General features: G+C 41.0%; 3 protein-coding genes and 1 long non-coding RNA gene across 4 annotated transcripts; 3 read left to right on the forward strand and 1 right to left on the reverse strand.

Moving 5' to 3' along the window:
- Positions 1-149: 149 nt before the first annotated feature.
- LOC130138904 (uncharacterized) lies at positions 150-981 on the reverse strand. Its single transcript, XR_008817186.1, has 3 exons — positions 878-981; positions 510-647; positions 150-260 (listed from the first exon to the last, which is right to left on the reverse strand). It is a non-coding gene; the product is annotated as an uncharacterized LOC130138904 (long non-coding RNA).
- A 1,586-nt stretch (positions 982-2,567) lies between these two features.
- LOC115665718 (deacetoxyvindoline 4-hydroxylase-like) lies at positions 2,568-3,029 on the forward strand. Its single transcript, XM_056314532.1, has 2 exons — positions 2,568-2,774; positions 2,871-3,029. Exons 1-2 carry the CDS (start codon positions 2,568-2,570, stop codon positions 3,027-3,029), a joined length of 366 nt encoding a protein of 121 aa, XP_056170507.1.
- Positions 3,030-9,774: 6,745 nt separating this feature from the next.
- LOC130138899 (1-aminocyclopropane-1-carboxylate oxidase homolog 1-like) lies at positions 9,775-11,745 on the forward strand. Its single transcript, XM_056314427.1, has 3 exons — positions 9,775-10,386; positions 10,963-11,284; positions 11,397-11,745. Exons 1-3 carry the CDS (start codon positions 9,839-9,841, stop codon positions 11,658-11,660), a joined length of 1,134 nt encoding a protein of 377 aa, XP_056170402.1. The 5' UTR covers positions 9,775-9,838; the 3' UTR covers positions 11,661-11,745.
- A 5,399-nt stretch (positions 11,746-17,144) lies between these two features.
- Positions 17,145-19,120, forward strand: LOC130138902 (1-aminocyclopropane-1-carboxylate oxidase homolog 1-like). The gene is made up of 3 exons (XM_056314435.1): positions 17,145-17,731; positions 18,081-18,402; positions 18,804-19,120. The coding sequence occupies exons 1-3, from the start codon at positions 17,523-17,525 to the stop codon at positions 19,065-19,067; spliced, it is 795 nt and encodes a 264-aa protein (XP_056170410.1). The 5' UTR covers positions 17,145-17,522; the 3' UTR covers positions 19,068-19,120.
- Positions 19,121-19,402: the final 282 nt, after the last annotated feature.

Raw genomic sequence — 19,402 nt, forward strand, 5'->3', positions numbered from 1 at the left:
TGCGATATTTGCGAGCGACCAGAAGACATCCATTCTGTGGATGCTTATTTTGTTGAGTGTGACCAGAAAGAACAGAATGCAACCAATATTAATGTATTTCATTCTTGAGCAAACACATCATTCAGATGTCAAGATCAACCACAAAGCATATCCGTATCTTCTCACCATGTTCTTCGGTGACACCTCTTTAAGATTGTCAGACCCAAGCTTCTAATTGCTTCTGCTATCTCAAGAAAATGACTGCACTCTTCACACGACATCTGCACACAACAACCACATTTGGATGGTACTCATCAGTTAATTCAAAAATGGTATTTGAGGACCAAAAGAAAGTATAAGGATTATGTTAAAAATTGAAGCTCCCTCCCACCACTACCCACTTCATTCTGGAGATGCATGGCAAAAGCAGTTATCATCAAACCCTTTTTTTCTGGAAATAATCATTGACTTTCCTCCCGTAATCACAACATGGTATTAAACAAGATCTCTACATGATAACATGTCCATACCTCCGCATGCAGCTGGCTTCTTACAAAGATTTTCGACCCTGATTGAGTAACCCTTGAGATCGATGCCCACTCCACAGTCCAGCTCGATCCTGGTTCATTATTGGAGGTTCCGCGTAAGTCTGGTTCATTGTGATGGAGCTGTAAAATTCAGAATATGGAGCATAGTTCAGATTAAATCTCATTTTAAATATGTAGTATACGTGCAATGTGCCCTAGATGTCTAATTGATAGGATGACCTTGTCCAGATATCTATGAAGATGAATATGTGGAAAGTAAAATGAGCTGACAGAAAAAAAGCATGTCAAGAAGATGCCGATAAACTGCAGGCTGTTTTCATCTACAGTTTTTAGGAGAACAGTCTTTTCACCTTCGATTCGGCGCACTTGTCTTGCTTGCCAGCGTCCTAAGTGATGCTCTGTAGAAAAAGCATATGCTTGATTATGTGCTCTAACAGTGCATCGATACTACACTGCAATTGTTTGAAATTTTGTTAGTGCAGAATGGAACATATAATCCTGACAAGAAACAAAACCATCAAAAGCAAGAACACAGCAATTACATTTGAAATTGCTTTTGACCCACTGGGCACTAACTCTCTTAGTTTCTTTAGAAAATCTTGAATCAGTTGTCTATCCCTAGGCCTGGGCGTAAGATTTTCCCCAGGTCTAGCCCTCTTTTGCTGTTCTTCGCAAGCTCCAATGACCTGTGAGCTCACCATGTGAAGTTTGTCAAGAAAAGGAAATACTTGTGGAAGACTTAGCAAGACTTCTGTCTGATTAACTTAAGCTTGGTCCTTCCTGATGGGGTTGTATCACAAACCGAATCAGAACGATCACGCAAAGAATAGAAGAAAATTAAATGATGCACGAGTTTACCAAGGTTCACCCCCGAATAGGGCTACGTCTTGCAAAGGGATTCCACTATAATTTAGGTTTACAACCACAGCCACTCGTTACCATAATTTCTCATACGAATACAATATATATAGGACTTAAAATGGGCTCAAAGCCCAAGCCTATCTGAATCCCTTTAATCCCACAACAAACGGACCAGCAAATCCGATGTTGTTTCGGGGGCGCTGCCCCCGTGTCCGGTCAAGCGGAACCCCCACCCGCTATATGGTCAGTGGGACCCCCGAAACTCTCGTATTCCGTGCGCAGGGGTCACATGTCGTCGGATTATACTTCGATTTCCCTAAACTCATGTGAGCATGCCCGGTATGAGAAACAAGGGTCCCCGAAGTATTCGCCAACTCCAACACTTCCCTATAATAGGGCTGATCAATTGAATAACCACCGATTGAGCAGTGACCTTAGAAGGGCTGGAGCTTGAAGCTTATGGAACTCTTCCTGAAACCATTGGAGACCATAACGATTTGGAAATGATGCCTCATTTTTCTCGTCATGACCACTCTTGACAAACTTTAGCCGCTACAGCTTCCAGAAGAAACTCTGAGTCTGATTCATTCGTTAAACAGCTATTCCTGATCCCTGCTGATATCTGCAATGGTATTTCAGCTTCTGCTCTCTCTTCTTCCCAAACGGTTATTGCCTATTTGCATGCTCACAAATAAGGTACAATTCAGAATTAGATATGAGATATTTGCCATCATGTTCCACTGTTGTGTAGGTGAATATCAGTGTCAGAGTTTCAAAGCCTGAAACTAGACTTCGTTGCCTTGGTCGCATTTCAGGCCCTCCATCGATATATTGGCATTCTATGTGAAATATGGTGTGATAATTGCTAGTTAATCGAAGCAATTTATTTTTCATTGCTGATATAAAGTCAATGCACCTGATAAATGCTTGAGAGAATAATAAAACACTTCCCTTATTTTATTAATTAGGCCATGGTCATCAGCATGTGGCCAGATTGGACGTTTCATTTGACTAAAATTCTAATCCAGGCACTATCCGGTGATAAGAGAACCTTTCCATCTCCGTTGATCCGACTGGCACCTACGGGCTCTCCTTGTTTCTGCAAAAAATTGTAAATAGCCTCACAGAAAGGTGCAAATTCAATCCCCTTACTAGTATTCAAAATTTCCCCTTACAAAGATGCAAACCTTGCTCAGTCATGGAGAATCCTTCACCTGTAGCGGACCACATTACGACAGAGTGAAAGAATTGCAGGAATTCGACAAGACCAAGGCTGGAGTCAAAGGCCTCGTGGACTCTGGTGTGACCAAGATCCCTAGGATCTTCGTCCACCCGCCCGAGAACTTGCACGGTTTGTCATCCGACGCGAACCGGACCGGCCTCCAGGTCTCTATAGTCGATCTAAGAGGCTATCAGTATTCTCGCCGGTGAGATATCATAGATGGTATTCGCGAAGCATCGGAGGCTTGGGGGTTCTTTCAGATAATCAATCACGGGATTCCGCTTGATGTGATAGACAACATGTTGGACGGTGTGAAGAAGTTTCATGAGCAACAAGTGGAAGTGAAGAAAGAGCTGTACTCTAGAGATCGTACAAAGAGAGTGAGGTACTTTTGCTGGGGAAACTTGTTCCTGATGTAGCTAGCAAGGATCACCTAGAGGGGGGGTGAATAGGTGATGTTAAACAATTTTTAACAATTTAAGCGGAAATAATTGACCACAGTTGAGTCTGAATAAAATTTAGATTCAAAACAGTTTATATAGACAGTGCTCTTGATGTGCAGTGTGTAAAGTAAGAGATAAAGGATAGAAAAACTGCACACAAGTTTATAGTGGTTCGGCTTATAGCAAACCTACGTCTACTCTCCCACGCTGACAGCCTACTGGCTAGATTTCACCATGTAATCAAGAGGAATTACAGCTTCTGAGTGATAGCACTCTTGTATATGATAGGACTCTATCTCACATAATTACTTTTACAAAGTGTTCCTCAAGATCTTAATGTTTAACTCAAGAAAGACAAGAGAAAGGATCGGAGTATGCTCAGATTTTGGACTTGTTGATTCTCGATTTCGTTCTTCCTTTTGCTTCTCGTAGGTCTCCTTTTATACTCCTCCACTACTAAACTAGCCGTTGGACAGTCTTCAGAGGATCATCTTTCAATCTTCATCTTGGACAGATTTGTATAAAATGGATTGAGTAGCCGTTGGTTGACAAAATCTGAATCCCGTTGATTCTGGTCGCCCATACAATCAGAATCTTGGTTTCCATAAGTAGAACTTTATCCGTTGTAATGCATACTTGTCATAATGTTTGATTGTCAATCAATTAGATTGAGATTGAGTCAATCAAAACCTTCGTTTTGTGAAATCCATGCTAGATCACTAGCTGTTGTGATTCTTTTTGAATGAGTTTTGCTTCTGCGTCTGAAAAACTTCAGCGTCTGAAAAATTTCTGCTTCTGCGTCTGCATAATTACTGCATCTGAATAATTTCTAATTCAAAACTTGAGTCAGCGTAGGTCTTCAGTAAAATCTGAATATTTTATAATTAGAGTCTGAAAGACTTTTATGGTAAAGTCTGAATATCTTATGTCTGAGTCTGAACTTTAGTTCTAAAAACTTGTAAAGTCTGATATTTCCTTCTGAACTTCCAGAATATATTAACCTGGAATGGAATGCATGTCAGATTCACAAGATAAACATAAAGAGTTTTGTCAGCTTCAAAATTCATTAGGAGTTTTCCTCAATAATCTCCCCCTTTTTTATGATGACAAAACTTCTATGCAGATTCAATCAATGTCAAATAAATTTCAAGAAAATAATCATATTAAGCGCATGAAACACAGATATATAAATGTGCAAACTCGTAAGATCTGTGTGTTTCTCTTGCTTTGAGTATAACCTATATAACCTGCATATTGAAGTGTTAGTACGACAATATATCTGTATAATCTCTCCCCCTTTTTGTCATCAGCAAAAAGAATAAATTAATAATAAGCAGAATAAAGTACTGATATAAACCATCCAAACAATTTAACAAAGGCAAATGCTAAGAATACAGATCCAAAATGGTTTAAAAAGAGGGTACAAAAAACAGATTATTTCTTTGATGGGGTTCGAACAAGTTGAAAGTTCTCCAGGATAGAAACAGCTTCTTCAATCTTGGTAGATCATTGACCCATAGCTTTCTCCATATTTGTTGAACATAGAGCAATCGCTTCCCCTATTTCTGCTTTGTCTTTTTCTGCTTGAAGACGTTGAGTCTGATTGTTTTCCTCAATAATTTTCTGAAGATTCTTCACGTCGTCTTCAAGTGCAGCTTGTTTTTCTTTTATTTCCAGCAGAAGGGTTAGAATGGTCATGTTTTTTGAAGTCTGTCCATGAACATTTTTTGGTGCTTGCTGTTCGAATTTATCCCGTCTCTGTTGGAATCTCCCCCTGAAAATCTTCATGTTCTGTAGTAGTATTTGCATTCAAGGTATCTTTAGGATTAATTGGAGATTGACTTACATCTGTCCCCTATGGAATATCATCCTGTTGATGCAAATGTGAGTCCCCAGATACTGGTTCTGAAACCTTTTTAGTAGGTTCTGAAACATGTTATGGACCAACAGTCTGTCCTTTTTCAAGGTGTTCTGATTCATCATCTTCATCTCGGAGAAGAATTCTTCTTTTCTTCTTGTACACCTTGAATGGGCTTGGAGAGACGGTCTGCTTTCTTTCTTTTTTGTCTTTGTCATTTTTCTTCCCAACAGATGTTGCTTCTGACTGCTGAGCATCCTTTCCTCTGGCTGTGCTTGCTCTTTCCTTTTTATCATCAAAATGCTTAAGATTCATCTTGGTAAGCATTTTTTCTCCAACAAACATCCAAGGTACAAAAGTTTTGCAAAAGTCATCAGGAATAGTTATCTTTAAAAACATAAAGATTCGAGAGATGAGTGCACCATAAGGAAGTTGTCCCTTGTCCTTTTGGAGAGTTTTGTACATGTGGAAAATGATGATATGTGGAAGAGAGAAAGACTTTCCATTTAGAATAGCCCAAATAAGCTTGATTTCAGACTTGGACAGGTCAGTTTTGGAAGCAGCTTTAGGCTTCAAGCAATTGATGATGATCTTATACAAGATCACAGTTCTTTTGGTCAGATCAGAATATGAAATGTGGCGTTTAGAGCCTATAGCAAGATTCTGATTCTCTGAAGCCGCTTTGGAAGCATCTTCTATGCTCACTAGGGGTGTGCATGGTTTGGGTGGGCGGTTCCCACCCCGGAACCGTGGATCGCCCTCTACAGGACCGGTTCCAAAAATTGGAACCGAGAACCGCCCATCGGTTCCATGGACCCGCCCGAGAACCGGACCGCCGGTCCGGTCCGGTTCTTGGGCGGGTCCATGGAACCGGTCTCAACAAGTTTTCCTAGACAAATAAAAAAAAAATCTGTGGACCAACATCGGATCAACGGAACAAAAGGAAAAGAACATAACTTTTCATACAATTCTTACACTATGATCGATTATATTAACCACATCATCCATAAATCAAGTGGGTCCCCATTAATTATTGGGAAAAATGACCAAGGTATCCCAACTACACAAGAGCTTAAGACATGATAACAAATTTCTTCTTTTTTTTTTAATTTTTTTATCAGATTTTTTAATTAAAAATTAAAAAATAAAATATATTATTATTATATTACCGGTCCGGTCCATGTGGGCGGGTGGCCGGTTCCACACCGGGAACCGAGAACCGGCCCAAACAGTACCGGTTCCAAAAAATTGGAACCGGGAACCGGTCCAGTTCCCTTGGGAACCACCGGTTCCGGGCGGTCCGGGCGGATCCCGGTTCTTTCGCACACCCCTAATGCTCACTTCCAATGGAGTAAACTTGTAATTTTTTGCTCCAATAATCAGAGCCAGATCTTCCACTTTCAAATCATACTTTTTATCACCAACAGTGAATCAAAGCCAATTGGGTGACAGAATAGAAAGATTTGAGTAGAAATAAGCAGACAATTTTGCATAGACATGTGCATATTGCAGAAAAAATTCATAAATACCCAATCTTTCAAATAGATGTTTCACAGAAATACCAGCCTTTTCAAGATATTCGAAATCCACACTACGGTGATTCATGACCCCTCGAGCAAGTAGCAACTGATAGTAGACATTGTGCTCTGTACTTCTAAATAAACCTCCATTACCTTGCACACCAGATACAATTCCAACCTTCATCTCAAAATTATGAAAGAATCTAGCATCATCATCAGGAATCGTAAATTTAGATGAACTGGTAGACTTAGGGCTTATGTGAACGGATTTCTTGTCAGTGGGAGTGGATGGTTCCCCGACTTTCTCTTTTCCCTTTCTGGAAGAAGTCTCCTTTGGAGTGGTACTGGCCTGATCATAATCAGTTCTAGAGGAAAATTGCGAATAACTTCGCATAAGACTTTCTTCAGTGTGAAAGCCGTTATCTTTCAGACACTGACGAAGAACTGATGCAGAAGCTTTATTGCGTTTTAACCTTTCGTATGCTTTCCACACAAGTTTGATGCTACTGAAACGAAAGTCAGTTTTACCCATGGTTTTTGGTGGAGACGATGGTTGTGGTGCTTGTGGTGTCGCTTCTGAAGGGTCTTGGTGGTGATCCAATTCCGTGTCTAATATCTCCATGAATTCTACCGGTGCTGAAGACTTTGAATCTTTGTTGAGAATACGCGAAGATCATCTTTTGAAAGGCATTGTGATTCACAGAGACAAAAAGATTTGATCTTGGAGAAGGAGGAGAAGTAGACTCTGAGTGTCGTGATGGTCGAGAGTGAAAAGGTTTCGTACTGATAGGGTTTTATAAAAAGAGGAGGACAGTTTTTGGAAAGAAAAAACCTCTTTTAGAAATTATAAGAAGTGATCCTATTATATAGGAAAAAAATATTTTAAGCACAAACAATCAATCAGATAAATTAGAATATATACCTGATTTGCTTCCGAAAAATGCCAAGTAACAAATACGAAAATATCCTGCCAGAAAAGCGAAAAATATACCCGCCAAAGAAATCAATCCAGCCGCATACACGGAAATCTCTCCTTCGGAATACGTCGCCTATTTCAAATCCCATGGCCAGAGGGACAATTCAGCACTTCCTCATTTCAGGATAAGCGATTCCAAATAGAGCAGAGTTGTGGAAAAGCCTATTTGAGTGCGTCTTGACTGGTTATATCTTAAATCTCAATTTGTGGCAGGACTTTGTTACTACCTGTTTCGATTTATGCCATAGATCTTACTCATCTAAAACAAATCTGTGTCAAAATTGATTCTTCTGATGCATAGAGGAATGTGACTATTGTCCTTCAAATGATTAGCGTAAGGTTTTGGCGCTTATGAATTTCCCTCAATCTGTAGTTACATCTTTGACCACCTTAAGTTTTAGATGCGAAGGAAGATTCATCGTTTGTGATATTGACTATTGGAAAAAATGCAGATCTAATCGTTAAAACTTGCACAAGTGATTTTCAATCAAATCCTTGCAATCAACTATTTTCCCTACTTGTTCAAAGCTCAAACTCCTTCAACCGAGCAACCTAGTTTTTCAGCCTCCTTCAAACGGAGGGAGGCTGGCAAGAACAATACCAATTTGAACGACGGAGTCAACAGGTTCAGCAGCAGTTCGCAAGCCCGACACAGATGTTTTGGCCTTGTGTGTCCATAACTCATGAGACATAGCAATGGTAGTTGTAGGACCACCAGCGAATATATTGAGCAAATATGCCTCTAAACTTTTAGAGAGATCTATCTCCAGTCATGGCATCGAAATACCTGGCTCGGGGACTAGAAAAGGCGTCATGAAATTCATGATTTTGTTGTCAATGAATAATAGGGATATGTGCACGAGAAGTCTTAAATCTTGTGGTAAGATTTGTGTGATTTCTCTGTGAAATTAAAAGATTATTTCGTGAGAAATTATGGGGTTGAATACTACGAGAGTTATTAAATGTAATTGGAGACTAAAAAACACTGAGAGTGTTTGAGTGACTTGAGTGTAGTTGTAATCTCTATTATATCGTTTGATCTATAGAGAACTTATTTGCTGCTTTCTCCATGGACGTAATTGAATCACATAAATTTGGTGTCTGATCTATTTCCTCGTTGTGTCTATCTTATTGTTCGATCACTTACTTCCACAATATAAATCATGATTAGTGGCTTCTCATTTACCAAGAATCATAGGAAAATTATAATTATGGAGACAATTACAAAGCATGGCTACTAAACTACTTACGACAATTTGAGTTATTTTATTAGTGTATGTTCCAGCCCGGGAGGGATGAATTTCCTTTATTTGCGCACGTATAATTGCTTTGCAAAATCACTGTTGAGTTTCAGTGCCCGAAAAAAAACCTCGTTGCGTTGGTCGCATTTTAGGCCCTCCATCAATATGTTGGCATTTGAATGTGAAATATCATATGACAATTGCTAGTTGATCGAAGCGATTTTTTTCCATTGTCGATACATTGTCAACGTTCATGTTGAATTCCGCGTGGTTTTGATACCGCTGTTAGCTTGTGGTTTGATGTACAAGTGTATGCGTGCAGGATATGGATGGTAGAGAATAGCAATGCGACGAGGTATACATAGTCAGGGTTTCATGGGCCAAGGATAGCATGATTAGTTTAACAGAATAGTTGTACAAGTGATAGAGAAGCATTACAAGAGATGTGGTTTCTGTATGTTTAGCTCCCCTCACGGTGGAGGACTTGACCCCACACGTCGAGATGAATGAGGCAAGCCTTTCTATAGGCAATCTCCTCCGACAAAGTTTGAAGAGATATGACAGAGAAAAAGGCTACCACAAGTGATATCATATTCGTACGGTGCTCACTTGAATGCCATAACTTTTCTTAAGAAATCATAGCACTTAAGTGATCAAAAAAAAGGTTATGGCACGTTAGCTAATGCCGTACGAAAGTTATGACACTTGCAGTTTTCTTATGCCGATTTTTTGGGTACTTCTACACACCGGCTCCTATGTTTTTTTTTATCACAAAATCCAACTACTCCTTGAGAGTTGGATTCTTATACACACTCTCGTGGACAGCAGCAGATTCAACTACCCACTATTAGACTTTGGTAGTTCTAGGCATTTGTTTCAAAAATGGATCACGTTCAACACAATGAATGCAACAAATGCTTGAAAGAAAAGCAACGCTCTCCTATTTTTGTTTTATTATCAAGGCCACGTTCGTCAGCATGTGGCCACAATGACAAGAAACTCCAATCCAGCCTACCGGCTCTTTTTTTTTTATCTGAGTAGATGCACCTACTCCTTTTTTTTTTGTTTGGTCGATAATTGGCGCCTACCGGCTCTCCATGTTTTCTGCAGAATATAAATGGTCATTTATCCTCATCAGAAAGGACACAACTCAATCACCTGAATAGGCTTCAAAGTTCCCACTTACAAAGATGCAAACCTTGCCCAGTCATGGAGAACCCATCACCGGTAGCGGACCACACTACGACAGGGCGAAAGAAGCAAAGGAATTCGACGAGACCAAAGCCGGAGTCAAAGGCCTCGTAGACTCGGGCGTGGCCAAGGTCCCCAGGCTCTTCATCCACCCACTCGAGAACCTGCACGACTTGTCCCCTGACACTGATGGGCCTGCCACCGGCCTCGAGGTCCCAATCATTGACATGATGGGCTATCGGGATTCCCGGCGGCGAGACGTGGTCAACGACCTCTGTAGAGCATCCGAGACGTGGGGGTTCTTCCAGATAATCAACCATGGTGTTCCAGTCGACGCGATGGACGGCATGTTGGAAGCTGTCAAGAAGTTCCACGAGCAGCCTGAGGGAATGAAGAGAGAGTGGTACTCAAGAGATGATGCAAAGAAATTTAGGTACTACAGCAATGGAGACTTGTTTAGGTCCAAAGCAGCAACTTGGAAGGACACTATCTGGTTTGATTTCTCGCGTGGAGTGCTAGACCCAGAGGCGGTCCCTCTTCTCTGCAGGTCTGAATCATGATTGATATACTATTTATATCGTGTTTCAATGTTATTTTGAAAGTGAAAGAGAACAGTTTTCCTTATAAATTCAATACAATTATAGTATCAGGGCGAGATATCTCGTATTCGATGCTTCACTTTTTTTTATCCATTTATGGTTTCCCCTTCTTTAGACATGTGGGTTCATTATTTCCACATGTATTTGGACTTGCGCATGTTAAGCTTTCGTCATCTTACTGCAGGACTGTTCAGATAAGAACGCGCGAATTGCATCATACCCTTTCATTGTGAACTTTTAGGACATTTGACTGTTCATTCGCACTCTAACACAGTACCAGCCCTCGATCAAATTTCTTCCCACTTCCTTCATTTACTCGTTCGCATGTGGCTACTTGCCAACCTAACTCTCTTATCTGCATAGGGTGTTTTCGATTCCCAGAACACATATTCGGTGGGTCAAGAAAGCATTTATTACTGTGAAAGTCTTGACTAATCCAAAACCAGAACCCCACCCGTGTATTATGTTAAAATGAGAGGAAAAGGTAGAAAACGTTCACGATGCTTTCTTTCCCTCCTCTGCAGAGAGCCGGTTTTCGAGTACGAAAGACACATTGAAAAATTGAAGATATCTCTGTCTGAACTACTATCAGAGGCATTAGGGCTTGATTCAGACTATCTTGGTGACATTGAATGCATGAAATCCAAGAGAATGGCAGGCCATTACTACCCAATTTGCCCAGAGCCAGAGCTGACTATAGGCACAATCAATCACTCAGATGCCTCATTTCTCACTCTTCTCCTCCAAAACCACCATGGAGGCCTCCAAGTCCGACACCAAAACCAGTGGATTGATGTGTCCCCAGTGCCTGGAGCAATCCTAGCCAACATTGGAAACTTCATGCAGGTACAAAGATCATTCACATTTGTCATTTTCCATGTATGTTTCCGATTCGATTAACGTCGACTTATCTTCGAGTCAAAGAATGATTTTCCTTTTGCCTGATTTGTGGATGCAGCTTGTTAGCAACGACAAGTTCAAGAGCGTGGAGCACAGGGTCCTCGCCAGGCGGGCCAGGCCCCGGGTCTCGGTCGCATGCTTCCTTTTACCAGGGGAGATGCAGAAGTCGTATGGGCCAATAAAGGAGCTTCTCGATGAGAACAATCCACCCGTGTACAGAGAGATCTCTTTCACAGATTATTTCGGGTATTACCTCTCCAGTGGCAATGGCCTGAGTGGTGAATCTGTACTTCCTCATTTCAGAGTTAGCGAGTCCAAGTAGAGAGCACAAAAATGTGTAAAAGCTTTATTGAAGGTGATGGTGTTGGTGTTCGCATGAAATATGACGGCTCAATCTTTTCATTAGATATAGTGAACAGAATATTCAGAGTCCACATGGTTACATAAGACTGAAACAAGAAACAGCCAAAATATGACTGCGCGCCCCTTCAAGCTGCTGAAACATTTGAATATGGTAATAACTGCTACTTCAATATAAGTTCTAAATGTGTAACGAGTTTCGCCATCTCTTTAAATCTCATCCATTAGAGCTCTCAAAGTCGATGCGGCAATCTCTCTAATGGCAAATTTAGGACCGTAAATTTGCGTCATGGCATCATATTCGATTTTTGTCTCGTCTGTCTCGCTTCTTTCCAAATTCATTACGATGAAAATTTGTTTTTGGTAAAAAGAAGGCAACCAAAACTTATCAAGTCATGTATATTTTGAGTTTGTCGGATTAAATTTAAATTTCTCTCGATAAGTCTGTGTCAAGTTCAACTCAAATATGATCCACTCACATCAAGTCCGCTTGTGATACGACACGTTACTTATCATACAAACTTTGAGGATCGGTCTTAGTATACCCCGGCACTAACCCTTGTGATAAAATGCCCAAATTCAGTGTTTCATTTAAGCAGAGAGCTCTCCTTCTAGTGTCTAGGAATTTGATGACTAACAGTCTCATATTTGTCACAACCCAACTTTACAGGTATAGGAAAAATGACCCGGCAGTCCTCCTTCTGAGGATGCAGCCTCATCAACAAAAGCAACATTAAATTGTTATCAAAATATATATCCATCTACATATATGATAAAACAGCAAGTTGGTTATAGGAACAGAGTTCTAAAATCCTCCACTGACCAACAAACTAATTCCAACAAATACTATTTCAATGTAAGTACAACCATCTCAACTTATACCGAAATCCAACTCCCATATTCCCCGTTGATACCACTCTTGTCCTATTTGCCGGCGGCTGTAGAACTTGAAAAAGAATTGAGATGAATGATATAAGCAAACCACTATTCAATAAGAAGTAAAAATCTCTTCTAAGCAAATCAAGTATCTATTATGCATAGTTATAAACGGTACAAGAAACATATTTATCGAAATCTGGTATAATATATACATATATAGGGATTTCAAAAAGAACCACAGGAGCCAAAACCCAAACCAAACTGACCCAAATAAATAATTTCGAGTCTTTTCTAGTTGAATTTCCTTTCTATTCGGCTAGTGAATAAAACAATGGGCTTCTGATGGTTCAGTTTCGAGTTTTAAACCTGAACCAGCCCAAAACACATTATTGAACATGTTTCGAAACCAAAATAATCACGGTTATTACTAAACACATTCATGAACATAGAAAAGGAAGCCCTCTGTCTTTCGCTGGCTCGTCCAATTGTCAACCATTCCTTGCCTTCATCTCTATCGTCGCGGGCATTTCCGTCATCGCTTTTGATTCTGTCAAAAATGTTCTCAATTGACAACCTGTTCCCGGTGTCATCGTTGTTGTTCCTGTTCAAAGCTTGGTTTATGAGTACCCCTTAACAACCTTAGCAATAGTTGAGGGAGCGTAAAGGTGTTCCATAGATCGAACTTGCATTTTTTTGTCAATTCAGTTATTAACATTTTTTTTTTGGTCAATTCAATCCTAAATCTTTTATATTTGTGCTAATTTAATCCATTCGGCCACTTTTGGCCAACCAGACGGCAATTTTTTAATTTTTTTATTCATTTTCGTTTTATTTATTTATTTTCTATTCTCTTTCCTTCTTCCCCTGGCCGATCCGGCAACCGGCCAGAGACTAGGGCTGGCAAGGTCGAAACCTCGCCATGGCCGACCTCACCCACAGCCATGGCGAGACTAGCCATCGGGCGAGGTTGAGCCTCGGCATGGCTAACCTCGCCCACAGCCATAACAAGGCTCGACCTCGCTCGCAATGGCAAGTTTGAGGCTCACCCTCACCGGCCCTAGCCTTTGGCCAGTCCACCGATCGGCCAGGGGAAGAAGGAAAGAAAAAACAAAAAAAGAAAGAGAAAGGAAAAAAAAATCGAAAAAAAAATGTTAAAAAAATTACTATGTCAACGTCGGCCGACGGTCCACATCGGTGCTGATCGATGTCCACATCAGCGCCGGCTGGCCAAAAGTGGCCGGATGAACTGAATTGACACAAATACAATAGGTTTAGGACTGAATTGACCAAAAAAGGAGGTTTAGGACTAAATTAGCACAATTGCAATAGATTTAGGATTGTTGTGGTAATTTTCCCTAAAAACCTTAGTAATAGTTGAGGGAGTGCAAAGGTGTTCCACAAATCGAACATGCATTTTTTTCGATAAGAAAAGAACGTATTCTATGCTGCAAACTTTGATAATGAAAACTCATCATGTGCTTTCATTTACTCGAATGCGGAGAGGCAGTTTCTGAGTATCACAACCATATGGCAAAACTGAAGACGTCTTTATCCAAAATATTATCCGAGGCATTGGGGCTTGGTTCTTATTATCTCAGTTGTACCGAGTGTATGAAAGCGGAGATAATAATAGGCCAATACTACTCAGCTTGTCCTGAATCAGAATCGACTCTCGATACGATTAGTGACTTCAATGTATCGTTTCTGACTCTCCTCCTTCAAGATCACCATGGCAGCCTCCAAGTCCTCCATGAAAACCACTTGGTCGATGTGGTTCCTTAGCATGGAGCGCTTCTAGCCAACATCGGAGACTTCATGCAGGTAAAGAAAGTTCCAACTCTTTTCTGACATTATGTTTTCTGGCCTACATAGCAAATACGAAATTGACTTCAAGATATGTCTCTCCAGAGTCGATTTCGATCGCCCTTCATTACATTAAGTATGTAAGAGTCTAGACAATATTTTCGGAGTGGCCTATGGAATGTAGTACGAACTTCCCACGATACCATGAACAACCATGTTACACACTAATAAGAGGACGACATGAAAGCGCACTGCATTTTGTGCCTGGCTCTTGGCATTCATCTTTACCACATTTTTTGTAGTCATAACTGTTGATGTATCAAGGCTGCACTATCTATTTTCTGTTAAGTCAGTTTGTTGATGTCCTATTTTCTAGGAGTTAATTAGTCGTTGTTTTTACTTGGTCAGTCCTATTTTGTAGGAGTGTTTAGCTCCATGTTCTTTGACTGTTCTGTCGGTTTGTTGCTAGTTTTGTGGACCAAGCAAGGTGTTAGTTAGTGGGCAACGTGTGTTTATGGAAAAGCTTTAGTGTGTATTTAAGCAATTTCAGTTTTCTGAATAAAGAAGAGAAGTTCCCTTCCAATACATTCTGTCTTGTTGCATAATACAGTTTTGCTGTAAAAAATACAGCTTTTGCTGTCAATTCTCCTTCTGTTCTTTGAAAAAAAACAACAATAACTCCTTTTCTGGCATGATATGATGGTTGCAGCTTGAACCAAAGACAAGTTCAAAAGTGTGGAGCACTGAGTGCTTGCCTGGCTGGTCGGACCCAGTGTGCCAGTCGCATGCTTTCTCACCCCAAGCGAGATGCAAAAAACCAGACGCTTTGGGCCAATGAAGGAGCTTCTCTCTGAAAACAATCCACCCATATACAAAAAAACCTCTCTTTTGGAATATGGCACCTATTACAAATCCCACAGCCTGAGTGGCAATTTAGCACTTCCTAATTCCAGGATAAGTGACTCCAAATAGAGCAGAGTTGTGGAAAATCCTGAATGAGTGTGTCTGGACTGGTTATGTTAGATATCTGAGTTTGTGGCAGGACTTTGTAATCACCTGTTTCGATTTGTGCAATAAAATCTTGCTCGTCTAAAACAAATCAATATGAAAGTCCATTCTTCCGATGCATTGTGGAATGTGACTATCTTCTTCAAATGATTGGCATTAGGTTTTGGCGCTTATGAGTTTACCTCAAAGTGTAATTACATCTACAAGAACCTCGAGTTTTAGATACGAAGGAAGAATTGTCATTATTCATATTCAATATTGGAAAGAAGTGCACATTTAGGCATCGAACTTGCGCAAGTGATTCACAAATTGTCTATTAACAACAAGCAGATCTATCACAAGGGAATTAGTAATGTGTCAAGAAAAATTAGTACAAGAAGCCGTGAAAACACTTTTTGATAATGGAATTCGCAGACAACCAATGACTGATGGTCATAACAAGGTTTATAAGTCGTTTTCGGATGTAATTGAAGGCAAAGAGGGAAGATTTTGTGAGACTCCGCTTGGCAAACAGGTTGATTATTCTTATCGTTCTGTCATTGTCGTAGGACCCTCACTTCCATTACATCGATGCGGATTGAGAAATAGCAGTAGAGCTTTTTCGGACATTTGTAATTCATGGGCTAATTAGACAATATCTTGCTTTAAACATAGAAGTTGCTAAGAGTATAATTCGGGAAAAAGAGCCCATTGTATGGGAAATATTTCAAGAAGTTATGAAGGAGCATCTCGTATTGCTGAATAGAGCGTCTACTCTGCATAGATTAGGCATACGGGCATTTCAATCCATTCTACAATCAAGTCGTTGTACACATGAAACTTTTTCCCAAGTAATTCTCTTTGTTACCAACTACAGAAAATTGAAACGAGCATGTCAATCTATTACTGCCAAAAGTTTGTTGTTGAAATAAGTGATGGAAACACAGAACGAAAAGCTATTGAACATTAGCTTAATTGTTCTGCAACTCGATCAGCACAAATTGATCGTCAACAATTTACTTCATATTCTTTACTAGCATCGACAAGCATGTTTGTGACGGCCCAAGCCAAGCAGCGGAGCGCGGGGAGGAGGGATGGCGGTGCGTCTGCGCCACTACCCCGGACGTGTGCAGGGAAGTGGGGCACCTCTCCTGTCCCGCATCGCCTAGGAAGGGAGCTTTAGGCTTGCTTATAAGGCTTGAGGAGCCTTAACCTAGTACGACGCGTTTTAAATCCGTGAGGGCTCCGGCCCAAAGCGGACAATATCGTGCTAAGATGGGACCTCGGGGCGTTACAACATCGGCTTCAACTTGTCCGAGTAAGAGAATAATTGGCTCAATTAGACAAATTCTACAAGTTCAAAAACATGATTGCACAGCAAATTTGATAATGACTCAGAAAAAGAATGCAATCATGAACCAAATGTGCGCTTTCTCCTTGAATTCACCATTCGCTGGTCAGTGTTTGCAGCCGTAGCTGTCCCAAGTCTCCGCTCGCAATCGTCCACTTGCGTGGGCTATGGGGCGAAAGCTTCTGGTGGGTTCCAGAAACCGCACCATTCATGCAGATCACGGGTGCAGCTATCCCAGGTTTGAGTTGGCCTAGGTCCAAGCAACTTTGTGCATAAATGAATCTCACTTCACATTTACATCTCAAATGAAGAAAAAAAATGAGTTGACATGTATCTGTACACGCGGCAACCTGTGAATGGCTTGTTGTGTCTGGGGAGTCTTAGGCATTCACTTGGTCACAGCCTCACATTGATCAGGGCTCAAATTCATCCAATCTGGATTAGGGCTTCAAACCTTGTCACTACAAGATCGTGCAAACCTTGCCGAGTCATGGACAATTCATCACTCGCTGCAACCCGGGTTATGATAGAGAGAAAGAATTGCAAGAATTCGACGAGACCAAGGCCGGAGTCAAAGGCCTTGTGGACTCTGGCGCGACCAAGATCCCCAGAATCTTCATCTTCCCACCCGAGAACTTGCACGGTTTGTCAACTGATGCAAACAGGACGGCAATCCAGTTGCCAATCGTCGATCTTAAAGGCTATCGGGATTCTCGGAGGGGAGATATCATCGATGGAATTCGCGAAGCATCAGAGGCATGAGGTTTCTTTCAGATAATCAATCACGGGATTCCGCTCGACGTGATGGACGACATGTTGGAGGGTGTGAAGAAATTCCATGAGCAACAAGTGGAAGTGAAGAGAGAGCTGTACTCTAGAGATGGTACGAAGAGAGTGAGGTACTTTTGCAATGGAGATTTGTTCTTCTCAAAAGCAGCGAGTTGGAGGGACACTGTCATGTTTGATTTCCAGGATGGTGGCCTAGACCCAGAGGCTGTTCCTCCTATTTGCAGGTATGTGTATCACTTATGAAAGCTAAAATTGGAGTTGCTACGTGAGATGTGAACAGTTGTGGCCATTTCTCTTACTAAGGACAGGTTGAGGTTCAATCTAACATCCTCTGTAACTGTATTTTCAAAAACCCAAAACCGTGGAAAGCGAATCATTCAGTGTAATGCATGTCTACACGGTTGAAAGCCCGGTTTTTGAGCACCGTTTGACAACCTTGGTAATAGTTGAGGGAGTGCAAAGGTGTTCCACAAGTGGAATATGCATTTGGTTCGATAAGAAAAGAATGTATTCTTTGCTACAGACCTTGATACTGAAAACTCACACACAATGCTTTCATGTGCTCGTTTGCAGAGAGGCAGTTTTCGAGTACGAGAAACATATGGCAGAACTGAAGACATCTTTAGCTGAACTATTATCGGAGGCATTGGGCCTTGGATCTGATTATCTCAGTGGCACCGAGTGTATGAAATCGGAGACGGTACTAGGCCATTACTACCCAGCTTGTCCTGAACCAGAGTTGACTCTCGGTACGGTTAATCACTCGGACATATCGTATCTGACTCTTCTCCTTCAAGACCACCACGGTGGCCTCCAAGTCCTACATGAAAACCACTGGGTTGATGTGGTTCCCGTGCATGGAGCACTACTAGCCAACATTGGAGACTTCATGCAGGTAAAGAAAGTTCCAACTTTTTTCGGACCTTATGTTTTCTGACCTACATGGCAAATACAAAATTGACCTGGAAATATGTCTAGCTGGAGTCGTGTTCTGTCGCCTTTCATCAGATCAACAACTATATCATGAGTCTAGACAAAATTTCTGAGCGACCAATGGAATGTAGTACGAACTAAGCATGTTAGCTTGAACGTTTGAGAAGAATCATAAGTGAGAAAACATAGCCATGTTGCGAGGCACGGCTCCATTTCAACTCTTGATCTTAAACATTCGTGCCATGCACTAATTAGAGGACAACATGAAAACACACTGCCTTCTATGCCCGGCTCTTGGCATTCATCTTTACCCCATCTTTTGAAGTCATAACTCCTTTTTCTGGCCTATTGCGATGGTTGCAGATTCTTACCAACAACAAGTTCAAAAGCGTGGAGCACCGAGTACTTGCAGCGCAGGTCGGACCCCGTGTTTCAGTCGCGTGCTTTCTCTCCCCAAGCAGGACGGAGAAAACCAAATCCCTTGGGCCAATAAGGGAGCTTCTCTCTCAAAATAATCCGCCCATATACAAAGAAACCTTTCTTTCGGAATACGTCAACTATTACAAATCCCATGGCCTAAGTGGCAATTCAACACTTCCTCATTTCAGGATAAGTGACTCCAAATAGAGCAGAGTTGTGGAAAATATGAATGAGAGTATCGTGACTGGTTATATGATGTATATGAGTTTGTGGTAGGACTTTGTAACTACCTGTTTTGGTTTGTCCAATACAATCGTACTTGTCGAAAACAAATCAGTGTCAAATTTAAGTCTTCTGACGCAAAGTGGAGTGTGACTATGTTCTTCAATTGATTAGCATTAGGTTTTGGCGCTTACCAGTGTCCCTCAAACAGTTGTTACATCTTCAAGCACCTGGAGTTTTAGAATGCGATGGAAGATTCATTGTAATTAATAGTAAATATTGGAAAAAAGTGTACATCTTCTCATTAAATTTGCACTAGT

This window comes from Syzygium oleosum, unplaced genomic scaffold (assembly GCF_021117445.2).
Source record: "Syzygium oleosum isolate NSW1041296 unplaced genomic scaffold, Sole_v2.1 Sole_v2.09, whole genome shotgun sequence".
Lineage (NCBI taxonomy): Eukaryota > Viridiplantae > Streptophyta > Magnoliopsida > Myrtales > Myrtaceae > Syzygium > Syzygium oleosum.

Bases quoted from the DNA above. Each gene is read 5' to 3' on its own strand.
- LOC130138902 (XM_056314435.1), top strand. From the start codon at position 17,523: ATGGACGACATGTTGGAGGGTGTGAAGAAATTCCATGAGCAACAAGTG. The intron at 17,732-18,080 runs GTATGTGTATCA...GCTCGTTTGCAG, and splicing joins GCTGTTCCTCCTATTTGCAG to AGAGGCAGTTTTCGAGTACG. The intron at 18,403-18,803 runs GTAAAGAAAGTT...CGATGGTTGCAG, and splicing joins ACATTGGAGACTTCATGCAG to ATTCTTACCAACAACAAGTT.
- LOC115665718 (XM_056314532.1), top strand. From the start codon at position 2,568: ATGCAAACCTTGCTCAGTCATGGAGAATCCTTCACCTGTAGCGGACCA. The intron at 2,775-2,870 runs GTCTCTATAGTC...GGGTTCTTTCAG, and splicing joins CGAACCGGACCGGCCTCCAG to ATAATCAATCACGGGATTCC.
- LOC130138899 (XM_056314427.1), top strand. From the start codon at position 9,839: ATGCAAACCTTGCCCAGTCATGGAGAACCCATCACCGGTAGCGGACCA. The intron at 10,387-10,962 runs GTCTGAATCATG...CCTCCTCTGCAG, and splicing joins GCGGTCCCTCTTCTCTGCAG to AGAGCCGGTTTTCGAGTACG. The intron at 11,285-11,396 runs GTACAAAGATCA...TTGTGGATGCAG, and splicing joins ACATTGGAAACTTCATGCAG to CTTGTTAGCAACGACAAGTT.